Source organism: Eubalaena glacialis, chromosome 2 (genome assembly GCF_028564815.1).
Source record: "Eubalaena glacialis isolate mEubGla1 chromosome 2, mEubGla1.1.hap2.+ XY, whole genome shotgun sequence".
Classification (NCBI taxonomy): Eukaryota; Metazoa; Chordata; class Mammalia; order Artiodactyla; family Balaenidae; genus Eubalaena; species Eubalaena glacialis.
This window is the reverse complement of record NC_083717.1, coordinates 166,349,821-166,366,412: the sequence shown is the minus strand read 5'-3', so window position 1 is coordinate 166,366,412 and position 16,592 is coordinate 166,349,821. Positions and strand designations below refer to the sequence as shown.

Genomic DNA, 16,592 nt, shown 5'->3' with positions numbered 1-16,592 from the left:
TGAAACTGCACTCTCCACAAAATAATCATCGGTCTCTACTATTACATATCAGGAAGTGCTATGGTTAAGATTCAGAGTGAGTAACAACATAAATTTCTCTCAGGAGAAAATGTGCTGGGGCTGGCTGGGAATAAAGCCTAGAATATTGGAGTTGTTCTCAGGCAACCTTTTTGGAAGACTACTTTATGTTCATAAACATAAATAATACCTACCTCTTTATTTGCCTCAAAAAATGTTTTTCTCCTTAAAATGAACTTAAAAAGAAAATTAAGCTGCATTAGTACAGTCTATTAGGATAAAACACTAGTACTGAGTAGACACTTTAAACTGCTAATCAAAGTAGTGCTTGGATCACTTAGCACTGGCAACATGTGGTAGCTGTTGAGAAAGGCAAACTCTCAGGCCCACTCTAGCCCTAAGTCTGCATTTTAACAAGATCCCCCAGGTGATTCAGCTGCATGTTAAAGTTTGAGAAAAACCACTTTCTCCCTGTACACAGATATACACATTTAAAATTATTTTATTTACAGGGTCAAATGAGGAAAAAGCACATTGGTTTCCTAACTGCCACATCAAGAATGGTTGTCAAGACTTTCATCTAATTTTGTAACAACCTGAATGGGCAATATGGATTAACTAAGGTTTCCAAGTTGAAATAAACCTATGGACAAATGGTAAAGACAACCCAGAAAGTTCAAGCAATTTAGTAAAAATTTTCTTATGTGTATTCTTCCTGACATTACAATATGCCAGCTTATACATGTCCAGTTCTTTATATACAAACCTGAAAAATAAGAACTCTGAAAACCTTGAAGTTTAACCTTTGTGGCAAAACCTGACTTGAACTGACATTAAGCTATTAATGTAGTGGTCTTTAACCCACTGACTGTGATCATTCCTGTTTTGCTGCAGAAATGTTAATGTATAAATTTGGGATCCTGACACAAATCTCACTGGAAGTGTTACGCAGTATATGGTATGTGCCCCCAAGGGTTTCACACAAGGGCCCTTTTAAGGTAAATGTAATTGAAAGAGCAGAAGAGACCAAAACAAGGAAAATTAAATCTACCTGAATAAACTTCCATGCTAATGCTGGCTAAATAAAAACAACCTAATATGATGCCTTAGAAGCAATAATATGGTAAGAGAAGATAGAGAGCCATAATAAACTGCTTGAACAGGGAGTTATGCTGGGGGTCAATCTGAGAAAAGGCTAGTAAAAGAATTTGTAAATGGCAAGGAGCATGTTTCTAAAATTTTCCCTTCAGAAACCACAATTTAAAATATTATAACACTAAAGGAGGGAATATCTCCACAGATGTCTAGATTAATCCAAAATAAGGCAAACGGCCTCTTTGACCTTTAGTTACTAATACTCAAAAATTGAGTCCGTCAAAAATTCAGCCCATATTTTCAAGTTAAGGTTCTAGTATGCACCCCATAATTACAACATGATGCCATTTATTTAACAAGACTCTGAAAGAATGAGTCCCCAAGATCAAATATATACATTTTTAATATTTGAAATATTTACATAATGGAACCATGTCATGGTCCAATGTTAAGAACAGTGTTTTCAAATGTCCTCTTAAGATTAAAAAAAAAAATCTAGTAACTCAAGCTCAGTTATGCTTTTTATGCTTTTTTTAACACCCCCTCCCCCGCCCAATCTTTTTTAAAAATAAATACTCAGACACAGGAATAGCTGCACCTAATTTCTGTTAAGAACTATTTAAAACTTGTTACATTTTCAGGTAATTTTGCTCCCTGGTGAATTTCTGATCTACAGTAAAGAAAGCCCCATGTATGTCTCTAAGAACACCATCAGTATGTTTTTAAACTTTGATGAGCAGAGGTAAACAAGGTGTGTGCCTGCATATACACACACAAGATAGAAACCCTTTACAAAACAAAAAACTAGTGGTAACTGCTTTAAACGATTTACTTTATCCTCAGAAATAAGATGTAAACTTCGTAAACTGCCATGCTAAATTCCTATTGTATTTTGTCAAACATTCCTAGTCTGTAAAATTGCCTAATTTTATCTTTTGCTTATTTTTAAAAAAGATTTTTTTCACTTAAGCTTTTTGAATGAAGTTTTTTTTTTTTTAAACAAAGGGGTACAAAATTAAACTAAGGACCAATTAGTGCAAAAAATGCATTAAATAAAGCTCTCCAGAATCTAAGGATCTGCCTCATACCTGAACAATGAAATCAGGGGGGAAAACCACTGTGACTCACTCTCCCTTAAAAGAGAGGCTGACGCAGCCAGCTTTCAACAGAAAAACCCATTCCGTTCAACAGACTGTTGCTTGCCACAAGAGAATACCATACTCCGGGAGACTAATAACCTAATTATCCCAGACATTTGGGTTGGCACAATACCATGTTTCCTTTACAATTCTAGTCTTCAATTAGGAAATGTTTCAGGGAAACTTCCAAAGCAAATCAGGGAAAAGTAAGACTTTTATACATACATTCACACAAACACATTCATACAGAGATACAGTAGGAATGGATTGTCTGCTACTTTTTGCACTCTAATTTTAAATTCCATGCCATCATGAGGGCCTGCCATTTTTGATCAAGGGGATAAGGGTAATAGGTATGACTGGTATTCTTTCAATTTAAAATCGTTCATGTTGGTGCCTATACAGTACAGTTCAATATTAAGTGCAATTCTGCAAAAGAATTGGGGAGTCATTTTAATATTTACAAGGAACAAATCAGCAGAACAAAATTATATCAGGCTGTGTACAGTAGCTGCGGCTTATAAAACATACCAGTAATTTGTACCTGGTGAGTATAAAGAGAACCATGGTAGGATTCAGATGTCTTTACAACCAAGGGAGTACACATGGCATTAACAAATTAGAGGACAAAAAAATTCACATTTTCTACATTAAAAAAAAAATTACAGATCTCACAAACGTCTTTGAAGACAAAAAAAAAAATTTAAAGTCCTTTGAAGGGTGGGAAAGAAGAAATCTGAAATGGAACTCTAAATGTAAAATGAATTTTACTTCACAAGACCAATTTTCTTGGCTTCTGTTTCATATATCAATAATCTCCACATCTTGACTATAAAAACTTCTGCTTCTTCATCAAGTACCTAGAAAAGGAAGAAGACAAAAAAGTTACACACGTAAGAGAAGCAATCATAAGCATCTCCCAACAAGGTGACTGGAATAAAAAAGGCTTTTATCTACCAACAAGCATTTATTTATACATGTCTTGAAAAACTACCTCCTGAGGAAAGCAAATGTTTGTTATAAAGAACATCGTAATTTAGACAGAACTGGTTATATAACTACATAATACTTAATACAGAGTATCTCATTTACCCCTCCCCAAGAACCTCACAATCTTAACGTTTATTGAGCACTTATTACATAAGTGACACTGAAATATTAAATGAGAATATATGTATAGCATTTTAATATAGTATCTGGGATAGAGTAAACAAAGTGAACACTATCATCACAAGGGACACAAGACTACTGAATAAATAAAAGGTCTTTTCTCCTTGGCAAATCAAGTTATTTTTTCTATCTACCTATGAGTTAGTTGCATCATGTCCTCACCACTGCACTACTCCTGCCCTCATCACCCACACATATGTGGCACTCTACACCAGGGCTGCTATGCAGTAAACTGGAATAGCATGCTTCCTTCTACAGAAGGCAGCAATGACTGAGTTCCACGGTACCACGGTCATAATGGCATCTGGCCTAATGCTGCCAAGACTCTGGAGAAGCAGGCCAGGTTAGGAGTTAAGCAAACCAGATCTCTAGCCAGACTACTTGGATTCAAATAGCTCTTCTACCTCCTATTAGTTACGTGTTCTTGGTTGGGTTACTTAATCACAATGAGCCTCAGTTCTCTCATCTGTAAGATAGAGGTTATAGTAGTTATGTCATACTGCTTCTACTGTGGGAATTAAGAGTTGATATGTTCCAAGTGCTTTGAAGAGTGCTTATTAGTACAATCAGTAAGTACCTAAGACAAGCCAGAAATGGATTTTCCTGAGAAATTTCCTTACATTTCTCAGTGGTGACAAATAAAGAACTTAAACAAGATATCTATGAGCCAGACTTAACCCATAGTTTAAAAAAAACTATGCTGTGGGAATTCCCTTGTGGTCCAGTGGTTAGGACTCCATGTTCTCACTGCCAAGGGCGCAGATTCAATCCCTGGTCAGGGAACTAAGATCCCGCAGCCAAAAAAAAAAATGAACTACACTGCAACACTAATTAATGAGGAATTGAACCCAGGTACAAAAATGCCACCAAAGTTCATTAACTTACATAAAATGAGGAAAGGTACAGTTTGAAAAAGTCAGATTTCTAATAAGAGCAAAATACTACTTGAGCTAAAATTTCAACCTTATTTATTCAAGAAATATTTAGAGGATCCATGAGCTATTACCAGAACTGGCTGACAACACTAGCTCAATTGGTTTCCTCCCACTCTGATCAACAATGAGCCAGAAAATAATCAAAAACAATATAAGCGAATAAGCGGTAGAGTTTAATTATACTCTAAATATCAAACTATTTCAACAGATCAAAACAGATTAATAGTGACACATGACATCTACACCAACAGTGATTATACCTCTGCCAAGGCCACAAACCAGAACACTGATTTTTTTTTTTTTTGGCTGCATGGCTTGTGGGATCTCAGTTCCCCGACCAGGGATTGAACCTGGGCCCTTGGCAGTGAAAGTGTAGAGTCCTAACCACTGGACTGCCAGGAATTCCCTGATTTTTTTTTTTTAATTCCTTAACTCAGGCCTAACTACAAAACCCTCTCTTCACCCAAGGATAACTTTGTGAAGAGGCTGGAAGGTCAAGGAAGTTCAGATTGTATCCCTAAGGACTGGGATCTATTCACATTTCTCCTCTCATCTGAGGCTCAGCATTATGGCATCAAACTTTTCACAAACGGTTTTTCAGGAATTTTAGACAACAGATGCATTAGGCTAGCTAGGCAGCAGAAAACTAATGTTATCTGGCTTTAGACATCATATAGTGCTTGGACACATAACAGCTTGACCTTAGAGCTCCTTTTAGTTAGGCACCCTCCTATGCCACTCCCTGACAACTTTAATTGCAGCTCAAAATGAAAGTTTCCCTGGTCACCTATCATCTCACATCATGCTTGACGTTTCTTCTTCCTCTCTGACTCTTCTTCCCGTTGCTACTTTCCCACTCTGCCCTTTAGACCCTATTCCACTTTATGCTAACCAGCCCCAACTTCTTTAGACTTTTCCTCTCCTTACCTTACCTGAAAATGTGGTACGCCCCCTAAAGACCCTGACACCCCTGTGGCCTTCTGAGAAAGTTCCTCACTTTCAAAGCTTTAGTCTCCACAAGAGAGGGGAAGCTGCTGGATCTTCATTGTTTCTCTCCTTGTAAACAATAACTCCACTGAGGTTCACGAGATCTCATTACACCACCGGTTCACTCCAACAGCAGCTGTCTAGTAAATATCTAGTCTTTCATCCACATTAAGTGAGTGCTCTAGCAGCTGGTTCTTGTATTTCTCTCCAATCCCAGTCCCAACACACAGTAATTTCTATTTCTGTGTGTTATAACCCAGCTTAAAATTCACTGATATTCTAAACAATGACATCAACTCTGCCCCATAAACTCCCATGGCCATACTTTGCACCTTGCCATCATCTGGATTAATTTACCAATTGTATTCTTAAACATTCTACTCTCTAACTAAACCTCTCTTTCCAGTTATTTCATTCAAACACATCTCCCACAGCTTCACTGGAACCACCAGTCCTTGATTTATTCAGACCACCAACTCTGTTCTGACATTATTTCCTTTTCTTCCTAGACTGGAGTTCACAGTCCATTCAATCACTCTCTCACCTTTAAAATCAATTCTCTTCCTCCTTTCTTTTCTCACAAAATCAATGCAACCACAACCACTAACTCTAATATCCAAATTAAATGCAATTTGGGATTTGATGTTTAACTACTGCCAACCCAACAGACACCTGCCCAAGTGACAAAAAAGTAATACAATCTTCAAGTCTCAGTTTACATGGTAATTCCTGTGATGGTTTCCCTAACTGCCCTCAACACCTAACTATCTCCTCTGCCCCCATGATCATTTTTATATATCCCCATTATAATAAGGATATTACAGTATCAATATTGGTACACCTGTTTCCCTGCTGGTTCTTTAAGGGCAGATATTCCACCTTTCCGTGCTTCTAGCACATTGCTCTACCCAGTAAACACTTAATAAGTGGTCTCTAAATTTATGAATAGATTCAGAATTTCTATTTATACACACAAACACCAAAAACAGGGGAGGGGAGAGAATGATAAAGGGAGAAATTCAATCAAATTCAGAGAAATTAGTTTGTTCTCACTGATATTAAATTTTTTTTTCACATCTTTATTGGAGTATAAATGCTTTACAGTGTTGTGTTAGTTTCTGCTGTACAACAAAGTGAATCAGCTATATGTATACATATATCCCCATACCCCCTCCCTCTTGAAGCTCCCTCCCACCCTCCCTATCCCATCCCTCTAGGTCGTGACAAAGCACTGAGCTGATCTTCCTGTGTAATTAAAATATTAACAACAGTAAATTTCTAACTTACCATGGCAACATCATCTAAAATGCTCTGAGGTGAACTATGAGCCATAACCTAAGAGAAAAAAAAATAACTGTCACTTTGAAAATAAATAAAACATTAGCAATACAGTAAAAAAAAATTTTTTAAGGTATCCTCAAACTAGTATTAGAATTTCTTGTGACTTTAGAACCTTTCTATAAATTTCTTAATTCCCAGAATCTCCCTCTTTTCAATAAAAGTCTGACACTAAAACCTGGGATCTTAATCATCACATTATTTGTCTTCTAATTCAAATCCAGACTTATAAGTGTTTATGCTACAGTAATGACAAGTGGAAAGGATCACTTAAATTAGCTATGCTTAATGTTAAAAGAGCAGTACTGTTAGAAAAATACCATTTCCTTAAAATGCAATTAGCTATTCCTTTATAGAAATACTTTGCCTTCAGGGGACAATGAAAGGATGTGGTATACCTTGGTGGTTAAGAGCATGAGTTCTACAGGCTACTTATCATGTAACCATGGTCAAGACATGATCTCTCCCTAAGCCTCAATTTCTTCATGTATTGAATGGGGATATCGTTAGTAACTTCCACTTCCTAAGGTTGTTGGGAGGTTTGAAGAAGATGAAGTTTTGTAAAATGCTTAACACCGTACCTCCCAGGAAAGAAGCCTGGCACACAGTAATCAGTTAACACCACTATTATGCTATGAAGGGCACTACTTTCTTTTCCAAAGGATGGATGACTGACAAAGAATTGAGACAAGCTATTGGCTGTCTCCACAAAACCTCAACTGTACTTCAGCAACATTCTAACCATTAAGATAAGAAGGGGGTGGCAAGGCATTCTCAGGGGCAGGGAGAGAGCAAAATTGGCAGCAGCCAGCAATTCTGTCCTCTCTGACCCTCTGAAATGAAAGCATGCAGTGTGGGGTCTGAAATAGTATAGAGGGGTTCACTTAAGTAGCCATGACTCTTGTAATTAAAACTAAATTATCACTGACTTGGCCCTGTAAAAATTTTCAATTTAGAAAGTCTCTAACATTTTGAAGTATATGACAAATGTTGGGGAAAGAGTAAAAGACTAACCTTAGAACAAACAAAATCAACTAATGTAGCTTCTTCTTCACCTATATATTCTATGATTTTTTTATTAATCCATGGTCTAATTCGTCGTTCCATCAATATCTATAAAATAAAGCATGGTTACTAAATTGAAGAGCTTTTTATTACATTTACTTAAAAAACCTATATAACTTCATAATTTTTCTTAAGGCTAAAATACAGTATGATCATTAACAAGTTGAACTAAGACAGATATGTATCGAGACAAAATTATTTGCTTCTAATTTATGAAGACCTCAGGTACCACTAAGAATTTCCATAATAATCTATTATTATTGACCATGTCAAGATTCTAGCCACCTTATCACCCCTATTTGTCATAAACGGAATGAACTGAGTTTGTGTGCTATAGTCAAAACCAAAAACTTGCAATAAAATAATGAAATACAATTTGCTACTTACAGAATCCACAATAGACCAATCCAGGGGATAAGCAAAGAGCTCAGGTTTGGCTGTAGGGATTTTTTCAATGAGACTCTTAATGTGTTTGCGCTTTTCTTCAGTGTTCACAGTGCCTTTGGCAGCATTTTTATCATCTTCACCATAATCCAAGGGAACCAGTTTCCTTTTTCGGGGTACATCATCACTGTCTTCATCCTCAAATTTGTTAAAGACACTATCTACAGGGAGTTTCTTTCTCTTCACAGAATTAGGCTGACCAGGACTATTGGAAGCACCTACAGTAAAAACACTGTATTAGCACAATGACTTAATTTTCAAATGTTACATTTTACAACCCACCATGCCTAAAAAGCAGTGTAAATATACCTCCACAATTCTGAGAAAGATCCCAGCTGTAAAAAATAACTCACTACTCACAAGCGCTAGAAAATTTAACTTTTCGCTTCTTCTCAGAACTCAAGGCAGCTGCAGATACAGGAGCACTAGTAGAACTATGAAAACTATCATGAGCTAGAAAGGCATTTTTTTTTAAACCAGTTTTCTACCTACCTACCAAGCAGTACATACTTATTTTTTCCTTAAGGCAAAATTTATGTAGTTGTGGCGAGTAGAGGGGGAAAGGAGGAAAAAAGGAAGGAAGGAAATGCTAACATACCCAGTTTAAGACTTAGTCCTATTTTTGGCCTATGCTCCTCAGGTTGTTGTTGATCTGGTGAATTTTCATGAGGAATAATAATACCACAGGGAGACTCATCTCCAGGAGTGTTGGGAGTTGCATTGCCACTGGCAGAGGAAACAGATGGGGCAGAACTGATGGGCCTCAGAGTTGGTTTGAGACAGGGCTTTTGCTCTGGCTCTTCTTCCTCTTCCATGGGTTCCTCTCGTTTTTCTTCTTTTTCTTGCTTTTCTTCTTCCTCTTCCTCTGATTCTGGTTCTTGCTTTATTTGTGGTTGTCTGCGCCTCTCAGCCTCTTGTTCCATCTAAAACCAGAAAATAACCTGGTCAACTGAAACAGACCCCAACTATCTTCAATTCAACCAGCTCTATGTTTTATCTTTCACAAAATCTCTATTTTTCTTTTTCCTTAGGAATAACAAAACATTGCCTCCTTCTATAATCAGAAGTAAATCTATAGAATATATTAGGTACTCTGCAAAATTTTTTTTTAGTATTTCACATATATTACCATTCTTCAGTGGCTTGTATACACTCTTCAGAGATGACAAAGGTAATTGCTAATAGTTGGCTAATCCAAAATGAAAAAGTATGTTTTTATATCTTTATTAAAGAAATTATAATCAGAAATTTTATTTTATTGGGTTGGCCAAAAGGTTTGCTCGGTTTTTTTTGGCTCTAGTAGCACTTAGTTGTCTTTAACTTCATTCGAAACAATTTTGTTAGGCTGTATGTGACAGCTGTCATATCAGCGTGCATTTAAAAAAAGACATCAAAATTGGTGAATTTTTGTGTAGCCATTTTAATATTGAAGATAGAAGAAAAAAAACAACATTTTTGGCATATTACTCTTTATTACTTCAAGAAAGGTTAAAACGCAACTGAAATGCAAAAAAAGATTTGTGCCGTGTACGGAGAAGGTGCTGTGACCGATCGAACATGTCAAAAGTGGTTTGCAAAGTTTCATGCTGGAGATTTCTCACTGGACGATGCTCCATGGTTGGGTAGACCAGTTCAAGTTGATAGCAATCAAATCGAGACACTGAGAACAATCAACGTTATACCACGCAGGAGATAGCCAACATACTCAAAATATCCAAATCAAGCATTGAAAATCATTTGCACCAGCTTGGTTATGTGAATCGCTTTGATGTTTGGGTTCCATGTAAGTTAAGCGAAAAAAACTTAACCGTATTTCTGCATGCGATTCTCTCCTTAAACGTAATGACAATGTTCCATTTCTAAAACATATTGTGATGGGTGATGAAAAGTGGATACTGTACAATAATGTGGAACGGAAGAGATCGTGGGGCAAGCAAAACATACAACCACCAACCACACCAAAGGCCAGTCTTCATCCAAAGAAGGTGATGTTGTATATATGGTGGGATTGGGAGCCCGCTACTATATGAGCTCCTTCCAGAAAATCAAATGATTAATTCCAACAAGTACTGCTCCCAATGAGACCAACTGAAAGCAGCACTCGACGAAAACAGTCCAGAATTAGTCAACAGAAAATGCATAATCTTCCATCAGGATAACACAAGACTGCATGTTTCTTTCATGACCAGGCAAAAACTCTTACAGCTTGGCTGGGAAGTTCTGATTCATTCCCCGTATTCACCAGATATTGCACCTTCGGATTTCCATTTATTTCGGTCTTTACAAAATTCTCTTAATGGAAAAAATTTCAATTCCCTGGAAGACTGTAAAAGGCACCTGGAACAGTTCTTTGCTCAAAAAGATAAAAAGTTTCGGGAAGATGGAATTATGAAGTTGCCTGAAAAATGGCAGAAGGTAGGTCGAACAAAAGGGTGAATACGTTGTTCAGTAAAGTTCTTGGTGAAAATGAAAAATGTGTCTTTTATTTTTACTTAAAAACCAAAGGCACTTTTTGGCCAACCCAATAGAACCCAATAGTATACACAATACACAAGAGGCAACTCAAATCCTCAGCCTGGTCATAGATAATCATTTTTTATTTCTTGGTAATGGCTGAAGGTGGTAGTCACTTCTGCATTCACAAACAGGAAAAGGAAGAAGTGGCGGGAGGGAGAACTCTGAAGTCAAAGTCCTAAACCAAAATGAACACTCCCCCTGAAATTACAAAATATAATAAAAAATAATCATCATAAGAGCATTATAAACTGGGATGAATACATCAGCAAGTTTTCTGAGCATGAAACAAACAAACATAGGAAAAACAAAAGTAAAAATAACATATCCTGAACTACACAAAAATTTAAAATCTGTGCATAACACCATTTATCAACTCACAAAGGAAGTACAATGACCATTAAACCATCTGCAAGGCATTCAAACCCACTGGTAATCAGAGAATTAAAACATAGTAATATTCCCCAACCTAAATGTTATAATGGCAAGGATTTAAAACACTGACAATATCACCATGATGATGAAAAAAAGACACCTGGACTATAAACTGGAGAAATTCTTGGTGGAAGATCATACCTGAAGTAAAAGCACATTAGAAAACAAAACAAAACAGAAAGAGATTGATAGATACAGAGAACAAGCTGGTGGTCACCAGAGGGGAGCAGAATGGGGGGTAGGGCAAAAACGTGAAGGGGATTAAGAGGTACAAACTTCCAGTTATAAAATAACTCATGGGGAATGTAACATACAGCATAGGGAATATAGTCAATATTGTTATAATAACTTGGTATGGTGACAGATGGTTACTAGACTTATCGTGGTGATCAATTCATAATGTATACACATGTCAAATCACTGTTGTACACCTGAAACTAATATAATACTGTATGTCAACTATACTTCAATAAAAATCTAAAAATGAAAAAAAAGCACATTAGAAAAAAAGCACACGTAACAATATTCCCACTTATAAAACTTATGTGTGAGGGGGGTTATGAGAAATCAGCCAGTTTTTAATTTCTTCATTACTGTGTTCTATGTTGTCTGAACTTTCTATTTACTCATGTAAGTACTTAACAGAAAAAAATAACACTATTTCATTTTGAAAAATAAAGGGACATGTAAGAAGACGTGGTTCCTGTTAATAGCATATAACAGATTTTTAAAAGTTGATACAAAGAATTTACAGTATTAAGATCTGTGATACACTAAGAACTAAAAACTTTTCTAACATGACACTATTCTTAAAAGCAAGAATGGGTATGCCATGTCCTATGACACAGTCTTTTTCTTTTTCATTTTTAAATGACAAGCTGCTCATGAAAACATCTTTATTTTGGAAATAAAATATTTAGGGTGGTAATGAGAGAATTCAAACTACAAAAGTCATTAAGTGTCAGAGCACATACAGGAAGGACAGTTTCTAGCAAAGTTACATTAAAAGACATTCACTTAGTAAGTAATACTTCACAGAAATAAAGGAGTAAGACATATAGAAGATGTTGAAAATAAACCTGTAAATCAACTAATACTGATGACTTACATAATAAGATAAAGAAAAAATACTAATATCCTCCCCCAAAATAGCAAGACGCATGGAGTGTAAACATTTCCCTTATAAACTAAACTATATCATAGTTGGCTGGCTTAAGATGACATGACAGTCTTAAAAGAATATGGTTATGGATGTCATAGTATCTTACCCTCTGGAGCTCTGCATCTGGATCCGGGTGCCCTTCTGCCAGAAGGCGCTGCCTGATTTCCTCTAGCTCTTCCTTCTCTCTCTTCCTATCCCGTTCATCTGCTTCCATTTCCTTTTCCCTATCACGCAACCTTTTCTGAAGAGCGCTTCCTCTGCAAAAGTAAATCAGGCCTTATTTAATACTCAGGTCTAAACTACTATACATACTGTCTCCAAAAGCAAGTTCTTTCCATACTAACAGCTGCATGCTAAGAGACTGAAGACTGTCTTAATGCTCTGTATCTGTAGAACACCCAAGACAGTGTGCTCTCTTTATGTTAATGTTTACTAAGTCAGCACTGTCTTGTCACATATCACCATGCCTCATTCTTAAGTCATTCTAAATGAGTATCTACAAGTAAAAAAGTAGCTTTCAGAGGGAAGAATGCTCTCATTTTATACCTATTCCACAGAGAAACTAACAGGTAATCTGTGTTGTCTTGGAGGCCAAGTTGTGAAAAATTAATACAAGGAGTAGTAATATCCCAAATATTAGTTTTGTACCTTCAATTTAAATCAACTCCTTTCCTTGTGGAAAAAAAAAAATTAACAGAAGAAGCAGGGCATAATCAAGAGAAAGCAGAGGTTCTATTTAGCACTTTATTATATCTCAGAATGTTGAAATAATGTACTGCTAATCTATGATTCAATAATTTTACTTTGCATTTTCTACAAAGTCAAATCCTTGGCATTCATTCAATTTAAGGTGTTAATCCAATGTTTTGATTATTTCAGCTACAGTGTATTAAATTATATATATTAAATGCATTCACTACATGCCTGTATCATGCCAGGCACGTGAGAAAAAAATCAAAATATGGTTCATAACCTTAGGGAAATTATCGTTTGGAGTGGAGGGAGCAGAACAAACCAAACAATTTTACCATAGTGCCATAAATGTTAGAAGAATGAGAGCAGTTTAGAAATGCCACGGGAACAGATATCAAGAAATGCAGGCTTCACAACTCTCACTTCATAATAGTATAGCAATTGGGTGAAGGAGGGTGGGAGGGTGTTCAGATTCCTATGTAGCACTCTAGAAATCTTTGAAGACAAAAATCTCTAGGCCACCTTAGATAGTCATAAAGGTAAGTTATAATTTGCTATAAAAATTGAAGTTCTTTAAAACACATGAGGGACTTCCCTGGTGGTCCAGAGGGTAAGACTCCGCACTCCCAATGCAGGGGGCCGGGGTTTGATCCCTGGTTGGGGAACTAGATCCCGCATGCATGCAGCAACTAAGAGCCCGCATGCTGCAACTAAAGATTCTGCATGCTGCAACTAAGACCCAGTGCAGTCAAAATAAATAAACAAACACACATTTTAATAAATAAATAAATAAGAAATAAAACACAGGAAGAAAAGTTAATTTGTCACAATACTATTATGAACCTTCCTCCAAAGAAGGTGCATAGAATTGTCAATTCTTTTCTAACAGGCCTGGACCCCCGGAAAACAGCATTATCAACTATGGGGATAATTACAAGATGAATTCAAAGATTTCTTTCTTATTCCACTGAGTGAACTTGCACTCTCTTGTAGACAAGAGAAGATACAGCTAATAAAAAGCTGACAGTATGAGTTCATAAAGCAAGGCTTCTTTACCTGTAATATTTGGGATCATCTCTATCATCATCATAATCTTCTAAGAATTCTTTTAGTCGTTTAGCTTCTTTTGCCTTTGAGGAAATGAAGGACGAAGTGTGCAAAATTAACATAAAGGTAATTTAGATTACCCCCTCCCCCTTTCTTGGGAACAGATTTTTCTTATCCATACCACTTGAACTTTTTCATTCTCATAAACTTCATATATTAAATGTAAATAACATTAGATTTTTAAAATCTTTTACTCTTAAAAGCAAGTCAGATTTAGGACTTATCCATGAAATGAAAGCCACATATACTGATGGTATGCTACAATAAATTTTCTCTCTGAAGATAAGCTTCAAAGTACAGTAATTTTTTTCTAATCAAACCTAAGCACACCAAGAAAGAAAACTGAAAGTTATCTTATTGAATCTGTTAACCGGACAAAAATATTTTACATTTCGTTTATAGGTAGATGATGGTACAAGTAGTTTTTATGAATTGCAGGATTAAAAATTTAAATCACGTTTATGCATCAATCCAAAGGTAATGCCTGCCTAACTTTGAGTACACAAACCATGGAAGTACATGAATCTCTCCTATTTTTGGAATTTTAAATACAACAACTATTACATTTCACAGAAATTATATCGAACCATTGTATACAGGCATAAAAAATACTTTAAAATAAGTATTTATAATCTACATCTCTATCTACTATACCAACAATATTATATACAAAGCAGATGTAGGCTTCTGACTACAGTAAAATATTAACACATTCCATCCAGTTCAAATGTTACACCTCTCTAAAGACTTCCCCAATGTAACCACCTATCAATGACCAACTCCTTCCTCCAGACAAAATTAATCACTTTCTCTGTACTTCACTCCCAAAATACTATGAACACACCATTATCATACCTTAAACACTCTCACACACACACACACACAAAATACATCAACTACTTCATCTCTCTGACAATACTACCCAACTGTTTAAGAGTTTGAAGCATTAGTTATTCTTGTACACCCAGTACCTAGCACAAAATTTGTCAAATGCATTCAAGTAGATTGTCAGGTAGTGATGACAATATTTACAAATATCTAAATAAAACACAGGGGACTTCCCTGGTGGGGCAGTGGTTAAGAACCTGCCTGCCAATACAGGGGACACAGGTTCGAACCCTGGTCCGGGAAGATCCCACATGCCGCGGAGCAACTAAGCCCGTGCGCCACAACTACTGAGCCTGCGCTCTAGAGCCCATGAGCCGCAACTACCGAGCCCACATGCCGCAACTACTGAAGCCCATGTGCCTAGAGCCCGTGCTCCGCAACAAGAGAAGCCACCCCAATGAGAAGCCTGCGCACCACAGCAAAGAGTAGTCCCCGCTCGACAAACTAGAGAAAGCCCGCATGCAGCAACGAAAACCAATGCAGCCAAATAAATACACACACACACACACACACACACACACACAGGAAGGCCCATAATGTACATACTAAAATATTAACATAAGTCACCTTTCATGAGGTGACTTTTTACACTATACACTTCTGTTACTTGAACATTTTTTAATGCGCAAGTAACTGCTTTTCTAACTGGATATTTTTTTAAGCTCCCAAACAAAAAATAACTAATAGGAAATTTTTCTCTAGAAAAACAGGTTTCAGATTTGCTTGCAGGAAGCGGAATCACTTCTTCAAATAATTATGTCTCTTACTATATTACTCTCTATTTTCTAACCCAGGGTTTAAGAAGAAATTCTAGAATGGGAGCTACAATCCAGGGAAATCAAATTATTTTAAATAACTGTAGGACCTTAAAAGACCTACCATCCGGAAAACCCATATTATCTATCTAGTTGCTGCATGCACTCTTTTGGTTACTTACAAAAATTCCCTCTATGTCTCATGTTCGAAAGCTATTTGAAGAAGATTCCTAACTTCAATAATGTTTTTGGAAGAATAATCTCCAAACTGGAGATAAAGAAACCTTCATGAACTTCTGGCAATGATAGAACATATGGAACATAATACTGAAGCAAGTACTATGATAAAATAAATTATCTTTTTGTCATTTTACTTAGGTAACAACCTTGGCCAATTGCTTTCACTGTTACAGTCTATCAAACAGTATATATGAAAAAAACAACATTCATTTTTATGATTATCATGTAGTTAAAAGGAAGGATAATGTAGTAACATAAGGAAAAACAATAATTTATAAGTGCTATATACTGAAGTCAATAATTTTGATTTCTAAAAACAGGTCTTCTCATGAGACTATTTCCTTCACCCAAAGGTACTACACTAATACAGAATATCAAAGCCTCTTAAAGCCTCTTGAAATTCAAAAATATTGCAGATTCTTAATCAAAGAAAGGTCTATAAATTCTCATTTTATACTATGACAGATTTACTTTGACAGTATGCCAAATGGTAATTTAGTTTATAGGGAGCAAAAACGTGAAAAATAGGAGGGAAAAACATTTTGGTGTACTGAAATTGTCTCAAAGTTACTTGAAATATATAAAAATTATCTATACTGGGAGCTCA

General features: G+C 36.2%; 1 protein-coding gene across 1 annotated transcript in view; it reads right to left on the bottom strand.

The window, feature by feature from the left end:
• Positions 1-1,497: 1,497 nt before the first annotated feature.
• RBM25 (RNA binding motif protein 25) overlaps positions 1,498-16,592 on the bottom strand; it is a 52,411-nt gene continuing 37,316 nt past the window's right edge. The window contains exons 13-19 of the mRNA XM_061180994.1: positions 14,052-14,125; positions 12,409-12,559; positions 8,790-9,114; positions 8,135-8,409; positions 7,697-7,795; positions 6,632-6,679; positions 1,498-3,112 (exon numbers count right to left, since the gene is read on the bottom strand). Of these exons, the coding sequence (XP_061036977.1) occupies positions 3,020-3,112; positions 6,632-6,679; positions 7,697-7,795; positions 8,135-8,409; positions 8,790-9,114; positions 12,409-12,559; positions 14,052-14,125 (1,065 nt within the window). The 3' untranslated portion in view covers positions 1,498-3,019. The remainder of the gene's footprint in view (positions 3,113-6,631; positions 6,680-7,696; positions 7,796-8,134; positions 8,410-8,789; positions 9,115-12,408; positions 12,560-14,051; positions 14,126-16,592) is intronic.